Below are 12,758 nucleotides of genomic sequence, written 5' to 3' on the forward strand. Positions count from 1 at the left end.
GATTCCTAAATCCCTGGAAAGAAAGGGAGATGGGAGGGGAGGCTCAGTGGTCTAAGTCCAAAGGTGGGGGTGGGTGGCTGGGGGTAACAGATGCCTGGCTCCCCGAGAGATCAGGAGCTGGGGGCAGGGACCACTGCACCCCCCACTTTACCCGCCACTGATGCGCGAGTCTGGAGAAGACCGGTCGCTTCTGCGGTCGTGGTGGGGGTGGGGGGAGAGTGGCCTGGGCACGCGACGGTCCGAAGGTCTGTGGGAACCACCGCTATTGGAGCCAGAGGCGATTTTAATATTTCGCTGCAGCCGGAAGGTGATTTAGGCAATTCACCCTGGAGATGCTCACACCCGGGCCCAGCCCGTAGGCGTGCGCACGTTGATCCATTCGTCTGGGCTCCGGATCCACAGCCCACAGACTACTGCCGACGTCTTGGCCCCATCTTCTGTAGGATGGCGTCTGCTCCGAGGTTCCCAAGGTCAGAAATCTGACCATCTGCGTGCTTAAGTGTGAAGCAAGCACCATTCAGTTTTCCCCGCCCCACCCCCATCCCTTACTGCTTGGAGCGTCTTCTCTCCGAGTTTATTCTTCCGGGAAGATCTTCTCTTCCGGGAAGATGCTGGGCTACCTGCCGGATTCGGTGGGCCGAGGGAGGTCACTGGTTGCCATGCAGATTTAGTCTGGCTGGTAGACTTCATGGTTAACACATTTTGTGGACTGAGAGAAGGGGAGAACCTAGCTGGATAGGAACACAGGGGGCCTATTTCACAGTTCATGCTCTTAGTCACTGTGCTATTCAACATAGAGATTCAACACAGTGTAAAGCTCCAGTATCTAAAAGGGTGGTTCTGGAGCAGACTTGCAAGTAAATTAATGGCAAAGAATACAAAGTCTAGAGGACCTGGCTACTGATGGAAATCAGGATGTGACAAAGTGGGATTTAAAATTGATGGACAAAACAGGAATTATACAGTGACTGGGTTGAAACAGTTGGCATCTGGGATAGATTATGCTCCTTACATCATAATACATTTCAGATGGGTCAAGGATCACAGTGTAAAAAGTGAAAACATAATTCAGCAGGAATAAAGATAGGTGAACATTTCTATAATCTTGGCACAGGGAAGGGCTTTCAAAGAATAGCATAAAAACAAGAATCCATAAAGGAAAAGTTTGATTAAGTTCAACTATATAAAAACAAAACTTCTGTAGGGCAAAATTATAAGAAAATAAAATAGGTTAAAAGGCATCAAAGTCACAAAAAGTCATTTATAACAAAGAGCTTAATTTCCCTAATATGCCAAGAACTTTTAAAATTCCACAAAAGGATCAATAACCCAATAGACAAATGGGCATACAAAATGAAGAGACAGTTCAGAAATAAAATACAGACTATCTTATGATCCAGAAACCCACCTCTGGGCATATATCAAAGGGAATGAAATCATTCTCTCAAAGAGATACCCGGACACTGCTGCATTATTTGCAATAGCCAAGGTATGGAGACAACTTAAGGGTGCACCTATGGATGAATGAATAAAGAAAATATTATATGTAGACTAATGGAATGTTACTCAGCCAAGAGAAAGAAGGAAATCCTGCCATTTGTGAAAATACGGATGGACCCTGAGGGCACTATCTAAGTGAAATAATTCAGAGAAAGATAAATACTGTTGATCTCATATGTGGAATCTAAACAGATTTATCTCATAGAAATACAGTAGAATGGTGGTTACCAGGTGCTAGGGAGTAGAGGAAATCATGAGATGTTGGTAAAACGGTACAAACTTCCAGTATATAACATGGCGACCTCAACACACCATATTACATACTTGAAAGCTGCTAGAATAGATCTTACATGTCCTCACCACATTAAAAAAAAAGGTAATTATGTGAGGGGATGAAAAGTGTAAACTAACTCTATTATGGTAATCATTTTGCAATAGATCTGTATATCTAATCATCACATTACACACTTTAAACTGACATGTTATATGCCAATTATACCTCAGTAAAGCTGAAGAAATACAGTACTGGCATATGAACAACAGTGGGCCCCAAAGCAAAGAGAATAGATGGACAAGAGGCAAAAAGCAAACCAATACTAGAAATTAACATCCTCCTAAAGAAAAATCCATTTTTACAAATTTGAAGGCTTCACTGAGTTCCAGGCAGTTTTGATGAGAAAAAAAAAATATCTGGGCATATCCTGGTGAAATCTGTAAACTCCAGAAATTAAGAGAAAAATCTTATAGGCTTCTAGACAGAAAAAACAAATTACAAAGGAAAAAGGATCAGATTGGCATTGGCCTTCTCAGCTTTATCAGTAGAAGGCTGAAGAGTATGAGACAGCATCTACAGAGATAATAAAAGAAACTGCAACCCAAGGAAACTTTACCCAGCCAAGATATCATTAACTCTCAGGGTGGGGGGATCTGTTTTTTAACAGGCTCTCTTGATGATTCTTAGGCATACTAAATTTTGAGAACCATTGGCTTAAATCACAGAAGAAGATGGAGAGCTCCTTCACAAGTAGGCGAGAGAGAGAGAGAGAGAGAGAGAGAGAAAGAGAAGCAGGCTCCCCATTGAACAGAGAGAGCCCGATGCGGTGCTTGATCCCAAGACTCTGAGATCATGACCTGAGCCCAAGACAGAGGCTTAACCCACTGGGCCACCCAGGTGCCCCTAAAGCATCACTTTAATACCAAAATTTAGAAGAAGACAGTAGGGGGGAAACCATCTGCATCAACAAGGTGAACAAACTAAACAAACACTAGCAAATGGAACCCAGCAAGTTATGGAAAGGAGGATACATCATGACTAAGAAGGACTGGCTCCACAGCACCGGTTCAGTAGGAAAAAAAAAAAAAATCAACAAGATGAAAATGCACTTGGCAAAATCCAGCAGCTCTATGAATACACTAAAAAATACCGAACTGTAAGCTGCAAAGAAGTGGCATTGTGCAAAAAGAAAATAGGCCAACTGTATGGCATATGGATTGTATCTCAATAAAGCTATTGTAAAAGAAAATTTTAGGTCTCTGTACAAAAGGAACTTGGCAGGCAAACGTAGATAGCCGAGGGAATTAATGACTGGGTTTTGGGTACTCTGTGAAAAGAGGGCAGACAAGGGAGATGGGGGCATCCAACTCCTGATTCGCTGTACTGCTGAGAGGTGAAGCCTGGAGGAGGAGCAGTGGGCAGGGCAAGAAAGGAGGGAAACCCAGTGGGTATCAGCAAGTAGAAGCACACCCTCCAAGTGAGCAGAAATTTTGAACTCCTCCATAACTGACAACTGACCTCCTCTTACCAGCAAGAGCGAGTGAGGAAATCCAGATAAAATGGCCCCTTGTACTACAGTTCTTTTCTGATGAAGCACACCAAGCTTCCAATTTCACCCACTGTCCCACAACCGTCTCAAGGGAAACCCACTTGGAATTTTTAGGCAATCAGAAACCCCAGATCTCCAGGCAGGAGCTACCACTTCTTTATGTTTATTCAAAAATTTTGAGGCTGAAAGTTGTTCATTCAATTCTCTTACTGACTTTTTGGAATCTCTGCTGCATTTGTAAAAACCAGATTTTGGGGAGTTTATAGTTTTCCAGGAATGCATCCATTTCATCTAGGTTGCTTAGCTTATTGGCATATAACTGTTGATAATAACTTCTGATGATTCTTTCACCCCCAAACTACTAGAACTCATACAACAATTCAGCAACGTAGCAGGATACAAAGTCACTGTATAGAAATCAGTGGCTTTCTTATACACTAACAATGAAAATACAGAAAGGGAAATTAGAGAATTGATTCCATTTACTATAGCACCAATTGATTACATTTACTATAGCACCAAGAACCATAAGATACCTGGGAATAAACCTAACCAAAGAGGTAAAGGATCTGTACTTGAGGAACTACAGAACACTCATGAAAGAAATTGAAGAGGACACAAAAAGATGGAAGACCATTCCATGCTCTTGGATCGGAAGAATAAACATTGTTAAAATGTCTATACTGTCTAGAGCAATCTATACTTTTAATGCCATTCTGATCAAAATTCCACTGGTATTTTTCAAAGAGCTGGAGCAAATAATCCAAAAATTTGTATGGAATCAGAAGAGACCCCAAATCGCTAAGGAAATGCTGAAAAACAAAAATAAAACTGGGGGGCATCACGTTATCTGATTTCAAGCTTTACTACAAAGCTGTGATCACCAAGATAGCATGGTACTGGCATAAAAACAGACACATAGACCAGTGGAACAGAGTAGAGAGCCCAGATATGGACCCTCAACTCTATGGTCAAATAATCTTTGACAAAACAGGAAAAAATATACAGTGGAAAAAAGACAGTCTCCTCAATAAATGGTGCTGGGAAAACTGGACAGCTATATGTAGAAGAATGAAACTCAACTATTCTCTTACACCATACACAAAGATAAACTCAAAATGGATAAAAGACCTCAACGTGAGACAGGAATCCATCAGAACCCTAGAGAAGAATATAGGCAGTAACCTCTTCTATATCAGCCACAGCAACTTCTTTCAAGATATGTCTCCAAAGGCAAAAGAAACAAAAGCGAAGATGAACTTTTGGGACTTCATCAAGATCAAAAGCTTCTGCACAGCAAAGGAAACAGTCAACAAAACAGAGAGGCAACCCACGGAATGCGGAAAGATATTTGCAAATGACAGTACAGACAAAAGGTTGCTATCCAGGATCTATAAAGAACTCCTGAAACTCAACAACACAAAACAGACAATCATATAAAAAAATGGGCAGAAGATATGAACAGACACTTCTCCAATGAAGACATACAAATGGCTATCAGACACATGAAAAAATGTTCGTCATCACTAGCCATCAGGGAGAGTCAAATTAAAACCACATTGAGATACCACCTTACACCAGTTAGAATGGCCAAAATTAACAAGACAGGAAACAACATGTATTGGAGAGGATGTGGAGAAAGGGGAACCCTCTTACACTGTTGGTGGGAATGCAAGTTGGTGCAGCCACTTTGGAGAACAGTGTGGAGATTCCTCAAGAAATTAAAAATAGAGCTTCCCTATGACCCTGCAATTGCACTACTGGGTATTTACCCCAACGATACAGATGTAGTGAAAAGAAGGGCCGTATGTACCCCAATGTTTATAGCAGCAATGGTCACGGTCGCCAAACTGTGGAAAGAACCAAGATGCCCTCCAACAGACGAATGGATAAGGAAGATGTGGTCCATATACACTATGGAGTATTATGCCTCCATCAGAAACGATGAATGCCCAACTTTTGTAGCAACATGGACAGGACTGGAAGAGATTATGCTGAGTGAAATAAGTCAAGCAGAGAGAGTCAATTATCATATGGTTTCACTTATTTGTGGAGCATAACGAATAGCATGGAGGATAAGGGAGTTGAGGGAAATTGGAAGGGGAGGTGAACCATGAGAGACTATGGACTCTGAAAAACAATCTGAGGGTTTTGAAGGGGTGTGGGGTGGGAGGTTGGGGGAACCAGGTGGTGTGTATTAGAGAGGGCACAGATTGCATGGAGCACTGGGTGTGGCGCAAAAATAATGAATACTGTTATGCTGAAAAAATAAATTAATTAATTAAAAAAAAAACCCAAAACACAGATTTTTGTTTTTTGAGACTCAGCTTTTGAGTTTGTCCATCCTGTTTTCTTTGGTGGGGGGGTTGTCAGTGGTGAAACCTGGGAATGAAAATTCTATTTTCTGTATCAGTATTTCTGTATCAGTAACTTCTGCTGCTTATTTTCTTCCTTTTACTTTAGATTTATTGGTCTTTTTCCACCTTCTTAAATTGGATGTTTTAGCTAATCAATTTTCAGCCTTCTTTTATAATAATTTGAAATTAATTTACCAATTTAGTGCATCCGCTTCTCCCACCAAGACTCACACAATGCAGATTTCTCCTAAATGGAAAATAGGTTTGGATGTAGGACAGGCCAAACACACACACACATGCTTACCAAATTAGCTCCCTCCCATCATTTTGATATACAGTTCTTATTGCTTACTTTTATGTAGTTTCTAATTTCTATTATGATGTAGTCCCTTACCCATAAATTTGTTTTTAAAGAGACTTTGCGTGGCTCAGTTGGTTGAACAACTGCGTTTGGCTCAGGTCATGATCCCAGGGTCCTGGGATTGAGTCCTGCATCGGGCTCCCTGTTCCATGGGGAGTCTGTTTCTCCCTCTGACCTTCTCCCCTCTCATGCTCTGTTTCTCCCTCAAAAAAAATAAAATCTTTAAATAAAATAAAATAAGGAGACTTTGCTGTTTTAAGATTTTATTTATTCATTTGAGAAAGAGAGAGATAGTATGGGGGGAGGGGTAGAAGGAGAGGTAGAAGCAGACTCCCCACAGAGCAGGGAGCCCTGAGATCATGATCCCAGCTAGGGGCAGATGTTTAATTGACTGAGCCACCCAGGCGCCCTAGCCCATGAATTTTTTTAATGTGGTTTTTAAAATGTCTAATTATATGACTTCCTTCTATTGTATTTTCATTATTCATATCTGACTTGGTTACATTGTGGTCATAGTACACGGTCTGTATAATGACTTGCAGTTTGTCAAGGCTTGTACTATGGGTTACTATGTGATCAATTTTATATTCTGTGTGCTTCAGAAGATACGTATTCTCTAATTATTGAATATAGTGTTCAACATATATGTCCATTATGTCAAACTTGTTAACTGTGTTCAAATGTACATAATTGGGGCAGTTGGGTGGCTCAGTCATTAAGCCTCTGCATTTGGCTCAGGTCATGATCCCAACATCTGGGGATAGAGCCCCCGTATCGGGCTCCCTGCTCAGCAGGAAGCCTGCTTCTCCCTCTCACATGCCCCTTGCCTGTGTTCCCTCTCTCGCTGCCTCTCTCCATGTCAAATAAATAAATAAATTTTTAAAACCTACATACTTACTGTTTTTCTGCTAAAATTGTGTCAGTTTTCAACAAAAATGTTGAATTTGTCAATTTCTCCTTACAATTCCATCAGTTTTATACATTTGAACCCGTATTATTAGGTCCATGCAATTTATAACCTTTGTATCCTTCTCATAAATGTAACCTTGCAACCTCTTTATCTCAAAAAATATTTTATTGCCATAATGATTTTGTCTTTTGGTTAGTATTTGGCAGGTATGGATTCCTCCTTCCTTTTACTCTAAATCTTCCTGTGTCCTAATGTTACAGATGTGTCTCACATCAATTGAAGAGAGCTGGATTTAAAACGGTTTAGTCTTCAATGTTTGCCTTTTAACTAGTGTATTTAGTCCATTTGTAAATAATTGTAATACCTATTATTAGTATATGTGGATTTATAATACTTTATCTTCTTCTTGTCCAACTTTTTTTACACTAATATTTTATATTTTGTTTCACATTCTCTTGATTTTTCCTTGATTTTTTTTCCACTCTGCTGATCTGCGAATGTAGCAGAAACCACTAGTGCTTTCTAATAACTGTTCTCTGTTCTTCCAGCCTTTTTACTCTGGCCAGTGGGATGTGGACAGAAGTCATGTACTCCACTTTCAGATCTGGCTTATAACTCATTCTCTTTCCCTGTCCACCAGATTGCTGGCAAAAACTCCAAAATCTAGAGAAGGGAAGAACACCAAGGTGAAAGAAGTCTGGATCTTTAATGACTGAATGTAGGGCACTCCCACCCTTGTTCCAGCCTACACTGTAGAATATTCTGATGCCTGGTTGTATGAAGTCACTGAGATTTTTGTACTGAAACTGTTAGAGTATCTATTATTATTTACCATAACTAATACATAAATTATAGATTGTTTCTGGAAAGTGTTCAGCTTTTTTCTCTTTGCAAATTGCCTCTCCCTTATTCTTCCAATGATCTCTTTCTGGAGCTCCTATTACACATATGCTGCACTTTCTCCTACTACTCTCAATGTCTCATAAACATTTAAACATTTTTAATTCAACTATAGTTAACATATGGTGTTATATTAGTTTCAGGTGTATAATATAATGATTCAAAAATTCTACACAATCCTCATCAAGGTAAGTGTAATACTGGGGCTCCTTGGTGGTACAGTCAGTTAGGCATCTGACTCTGGGTTTCAGCTCAGGTCATGATCTCAGGGTTGTGAGATCAGGCCCCGAGTTGGGCTCCATGCTCAGTGCAGAGTCTGCTTGAGATTCTCTATCTCTGCCTCTTCTCCAGCTCATGTTCCTTCTCTCCCAAATAAATAAGTAAAATCTTAAAAAAAAAAAAAAAAAAGATAAGTACACTCTTGATCCCCTTCATTTCACCTATCACCCCATTGATCTCCCTTTGGCAACCACCAGTTTCCTATCTGTATTTAAGTCTATTTTTTTGTCTGTCTGTTCATTTGTTTCTTAAATTTCACATATGGTTAATCTCATATTTTTAATACTGTAGTTTGTGCTATATTTTGGGTAATTTTTTGGATTTTCTCTTCCTATTTCTGTAATTGGTTGTTTAACCCATCCATTAACAAAAATAATCTGTTATTTTTTTTCATTTCTAAGAGTTCTTTTTGGTTCTTTTACGAATACCCTAATCATTTCTGAGAGGGAACACAGGGGGATTGGGAGAGGAAGAAGCAGGCTTCCAGCTACGCAGGGAGTCCAACACAGGACTCCATCCCAGGACCCCAGGATCAAACCAAAGGCAGACGCTTAACAATTGAGCCACCCAAGCACCCCTGTCTTTAATATATATTAAACATATTTTAGCTTATATTATGCATCTGATAATTCCAGCACGTTAGGTCCTTGAGCCGTGATTCTTGCTATTTGTTGTTTCTGCGAATCCTCCCTTGGGGTACCTTTTGCCTTACACATTTTATAATTTCTTTTTCTGAGCTCATGTTCATGGAGTTCTATGAGGTTTGGCAGGGAGGTTCTGTTTCCCCCAGAGATTATTTATATTTACTAATGACCGGTGCTGGGGGGCAAACTGCTATCCACCAAGCACCTTCTATATTAATCTCAACTTGGGGTTTTCAGACTATGCATGTTGTGTGAATCTGAACCAAAATCCCACAAGAGAGTGGGTTTGGGTACAAATTCTCAAAAAAAAAAAGAAAGAAAGAAAGAAAAGAAAAGACATTAGTTGCTTGCTATTAGAGAAAGAACCAAGACATACATTTTATTGCCATCTAACCCTTTCATGGAGAGTATAACCCTTCAGGGCAATTATCCCAAAGCAATCACTAGCTTTAACACTAGCTGAATTCAAGCTTAATTAAGTTTAATTTTTGGCCTCTTAAAGATTTCCCTTAATTTCTTCAAAGTTCATCTACACATTTACAGAGGATTGTTGAAATATATTTTATGGTATGTTTAAGGTGTCTTTTACTACCGTGTGTCTTGTTCGTCTCATTTTGTTGTCACCTTGCCCTAAATGAAGTATTCCATGGGTCTTCAAACCCTGCAGCTAACATCTATTCTCTGTCATTCCCTGCCAAATATCCTTCCATCAGGCTCCTAGACCAACTGAGTAAACATATATAATGTGTAAAGTTTTAAGTCCCTTGGTAGACTTGGTACAAGTAATCAACTATTCCAAGAATTTAAGAGATACATGAGGAAGTCACCAGTTATTAACTGCTTTGCCATAATTAGTGAATCTGCTGCATTCTGAGAAAACTGTCTCTATCTGGTTAGGAAGGACCAGGCAGAGAGGGTCTGGGATTCCAGCATTTGAATTGAACAATTAATGGAAACTAAGAATGGGAGTTACACATTTTTTTATGACAAAAGCAAAGTTCCACTGATGTAGTTACCAGCACCATTTTTACCTTTGTTTCATAGGGATAAGACCTGACACAGACCAGTTCCAAGAGGAAGGCCGCCTAGGAGAAGTAGGGTCAGCAGTCACCATCAACCAAATACTGGAAGTCAAAGAACACCATCATTATGTGTCTGGTGAAGGCAACTATAGGAGATGGAGAGAATGACTGCTGTGTTAACCTCCACCTGGCCAGAAAAAACTTTCCTAATCCAGGAAAACAAAATGTCTTGGGTCCACTTACATTAGCAAGTGCACTTTTACCTTTTCGAATGTCAAGTTGCCAGCCAGGGAGTTCCACTTTGAAAAAGAAGTGTTTCGCCAAATAAACCAAGTCCTTATTTCCTAGATGAATTACTCACATGGCAGAGAGGTTTTTCTGTTATTTATTCAACATATTAACCTTCTTTTGGTTTTTCCTCACCTGAAGCCATGGATGGGGCTTCAGTGAGTTCCCTTTAGCTTCCGGTGTGAAGATAACTGCTGTCCTACTGTGAATCATGGAGACTGTGAAATCCACACCAATGAGTGTGTACAAGAAGTAGGCAGGAACAGGCAAGATGGTAATGGCGATGAGGATGATGAGCAAGACTTTAGCCCATGATGGATAAACTCGGATCACCTCATTGGACTGTGGAGAAAGGGAAGGTTTAGAATACCCAGGTTCTCTGAAATGGAAGGCTGTAGAGGTTCGGGGTAGGTCATGAACCAAGGCCAGAGACTAGATAACTGAATCTCTAAGGGAACCAGGGAATAAGGCGACAGAGTCCTAGAGGCCAGAGGAGACTGGAACGTCCTCACCCACTCCCTAGGGGGTTCTGGGGTCTTAGAGGGAGGCTCACAATGCTCGAATCCCAGGCCAAGTAGGTGAGGTTCTTCAGAAGCAGATGAATCAGGGTGCTTACAAACAGGACTAGCAGCACAAACGGAGACAGAAAACACCACAGCCAACGATAGATGGGGGATATGGGGCGGCCCAACATGGTAATCAAGTCTGCAAGGAACCTGAGAGGAAGGGCCACAAGACTTTAGGGGGCCTTTTCAGGCTTTATCCAGCCTTGGGGAGGGGTCAATCCAAACCCAGCCTGGGAGACAAAGTTTCGCATTTCTTAAACCTTTCTGTTCACCTCCACAACCAGTTTTCTTGCCTCTTAATTCATCACCTTTCAGTCTAATTTCTGTCCCAGTCCCAAGATTTTTTAAAAAACAAAACCCCTAAACACTTCTCTCTTCCATCACCTTTAGAATCAAAGTCAATACATCTGGTTTCTAAATGTAGTTTCTTCAAGTTCACATATCTAGCTTTCTTTGGTACACCTTCTTAGCCCCAACATAGATGCACATCGGGTTTCTTTTGCCTAGAATGTCCTCCTTTCTTTCCCTTGACAAACTCCCCTTCCTGTCTAGATTCTGTTCAAGCACCCCCTCCTTGCCTTCTTTAGATAACCATTTGTGTTCCCAGAGTGCCCTTGGCTGCCTCTATCATAGGCTTACTATCCTGCCCCCAAATCTACCTAATGTCTTCTTCTTTCAACTCTGAGAGCGGAAAACTCAATGTAATTTATCCCAGTATCCTCAGTGCTCACAAGGCCTGCCTGGTGTGCCTGCTTGGGCACACCTGGGTAATATGTGAGAGTGAATGTAGAATCAGCAAACTGAGGCCAAGAGCCACTATTGCCTAGAAACACCGCCACATTTGGATTACATGCTGTTTCTCAAATGTTAGTGTGCATACCATTTACTTGGGGGTCTTATTAAAATGCAGATACAAATTTAAAGGTTTGGGGTATAGCCTGAAGGTCTGCTTTTAAACTCCCAGGTGACGCCAATGCTACTGTTCCAGAGCACACTTAGAGAAGCAAGGGATTACCTGCCCACACTATCCTGGTTAAAATTAAGGTTCAGGAGCCACTAGGACTTGATATGGACTGTCCACCACTTTTTCATTCTCCACCTGTTTTCTCCAGGAATTAGCCCATGCTTTCTCCTTCCCACCCCTGGGGGCTCTCCAAAAGCCTGGGTCAGAGGCCTGACAGTGAGAGCAGGAGGGCAGTACTCCCTAGGGGCTGTCGCTGTGTGGATGCGTGACTGCAGATCCGGGGCTTGGGGCATCACCTCCTGGCCCCATAGATCCAGGCCATGGCTATGTTCTCCAAGATGATAATGAAGAAGATGGGCAGAGATACCCAGTAATCATCCAGCAGATTCACATAGTAGCTGCCCGAAGGCCTCACGAAAATGAGGCTGCCCAGGAACATAGGCACACAGACGCCCACTGAAGGAAAACATCAGATTTGGATCAAGTTCAGAATTCAAACTAGGTTGTGTAAGAGTCCCAGTAGGTTAAGCTCAACAATGGTGTTAGGTAGGAGTGGGGCCATAGATTAGAGTACCTGTGAGCAGTTTTCTGTATTTCCCGAGGGAAGAGAAAGTGTCCTGGAGCGGGGTAATGATGCCCTGCATGATTCCGGTCATGGTGCTCAGCCCCAGGCTCACCAGCAACACGAAAGTGGTGATGGCCCAGAAGGTGGACCCGGAAAACACACAGATGAGATCAGTAAATGCCACAATGGCCACACCGGGACCCTCCATAACCTGTGAGTGAAGCGAGGAAGAGCAAGGGCTCTGAGCTCATTCTGTAGAATCCTAACTGCTTTCCTGCCCCTCCCCTAGGAAACCATCTGTAGCTCTGTTAATAGACATTGTTGAATTCATCTGGCCTTGAGGCATGAGGACTTCATCCGGCAACAGCTGCTGGTCTGGCAACTCTTTGGGATGGTATGAACAGGCTTATGTGAACTCCAGTGCTTGGTGCTACAGAGGCTACAACTGCCTTACTGCAACAGCGTATGGTAAACCTCTGTCTTGGTTGTCCGGGATGCTGCCAAGAATTGTCTTTCTGGATTCTAGAGACATCTCTGCAGAGCTGAAGTTTCTGGTGCACTGGGGGGGGGGGGGCTTTG

General features: G+C 41.7%; 1 protein-coding gene across 5 annotated transcripts in view; it reads right to left on the reverse strand.

Moving 5' to 3' along the window:
• Window positions 1-561: 561 nt before the first annotated feature.
• The window catches only part of LOC116579995 (orphan sodium- and chloride-dependent neurotransmitter transporter NTT5-like), a 40,700-nt gene continuing 28,503 nt past the window's right edge, over window positions 562-12,758 (reverse strand). The window contains exons 9-14 of one of the 5 annotated variants that reach the window (XM_032326029.1): window positions 12,189-12,390; window positions 11,911-12,070; window positions 10,638-10,800; window positions 10,220-10,426; window positions 5,876-5,927; window positions 562-727 (exon numbers count right to left, since the gene is read on the reverse strand). In XM_032326029.1, coding sequence (XP_032181920.1) covers window positions 5,880-5,927; window positions 10,220-10,426; window positions 10,638-10,800; window positions 11,911-12,070; window positions 12,189-12,390 — 780 coding nt within the window. In that variant the 3' untranslated portion in view covers window positions 562-727; window positions 5,876-5,879. Of the gene's footprint in view, window positions 732-5,875; window positions 5,928-10,219; window positions 10,427-10,637; window positions 10,801-11,910; window positions 12,071-12,188; window positions 12,391-12,758 lie in introns of those variants that run through there. The other 4 variants (XM_032326028.1, XM_032326031.1, XM_032326030.1 and 1 more) reach the window with 4 other exon arrangements.

This window comes from Mustela erminea, chromosome 19 (assembly GCF_009829155.1).
Source record: "Mustela erminea isolate mMusErm1 chromosome 19, mMusErm1.Pri, whole genome shotgun sequence".
Classification (NCBI taxonomy): domain Eukaryota; kingdom Metazoa; phylum Chordata; class Mammalia; order Carnivora; family Mustelidae; genus Mustela; species Mustela erminea.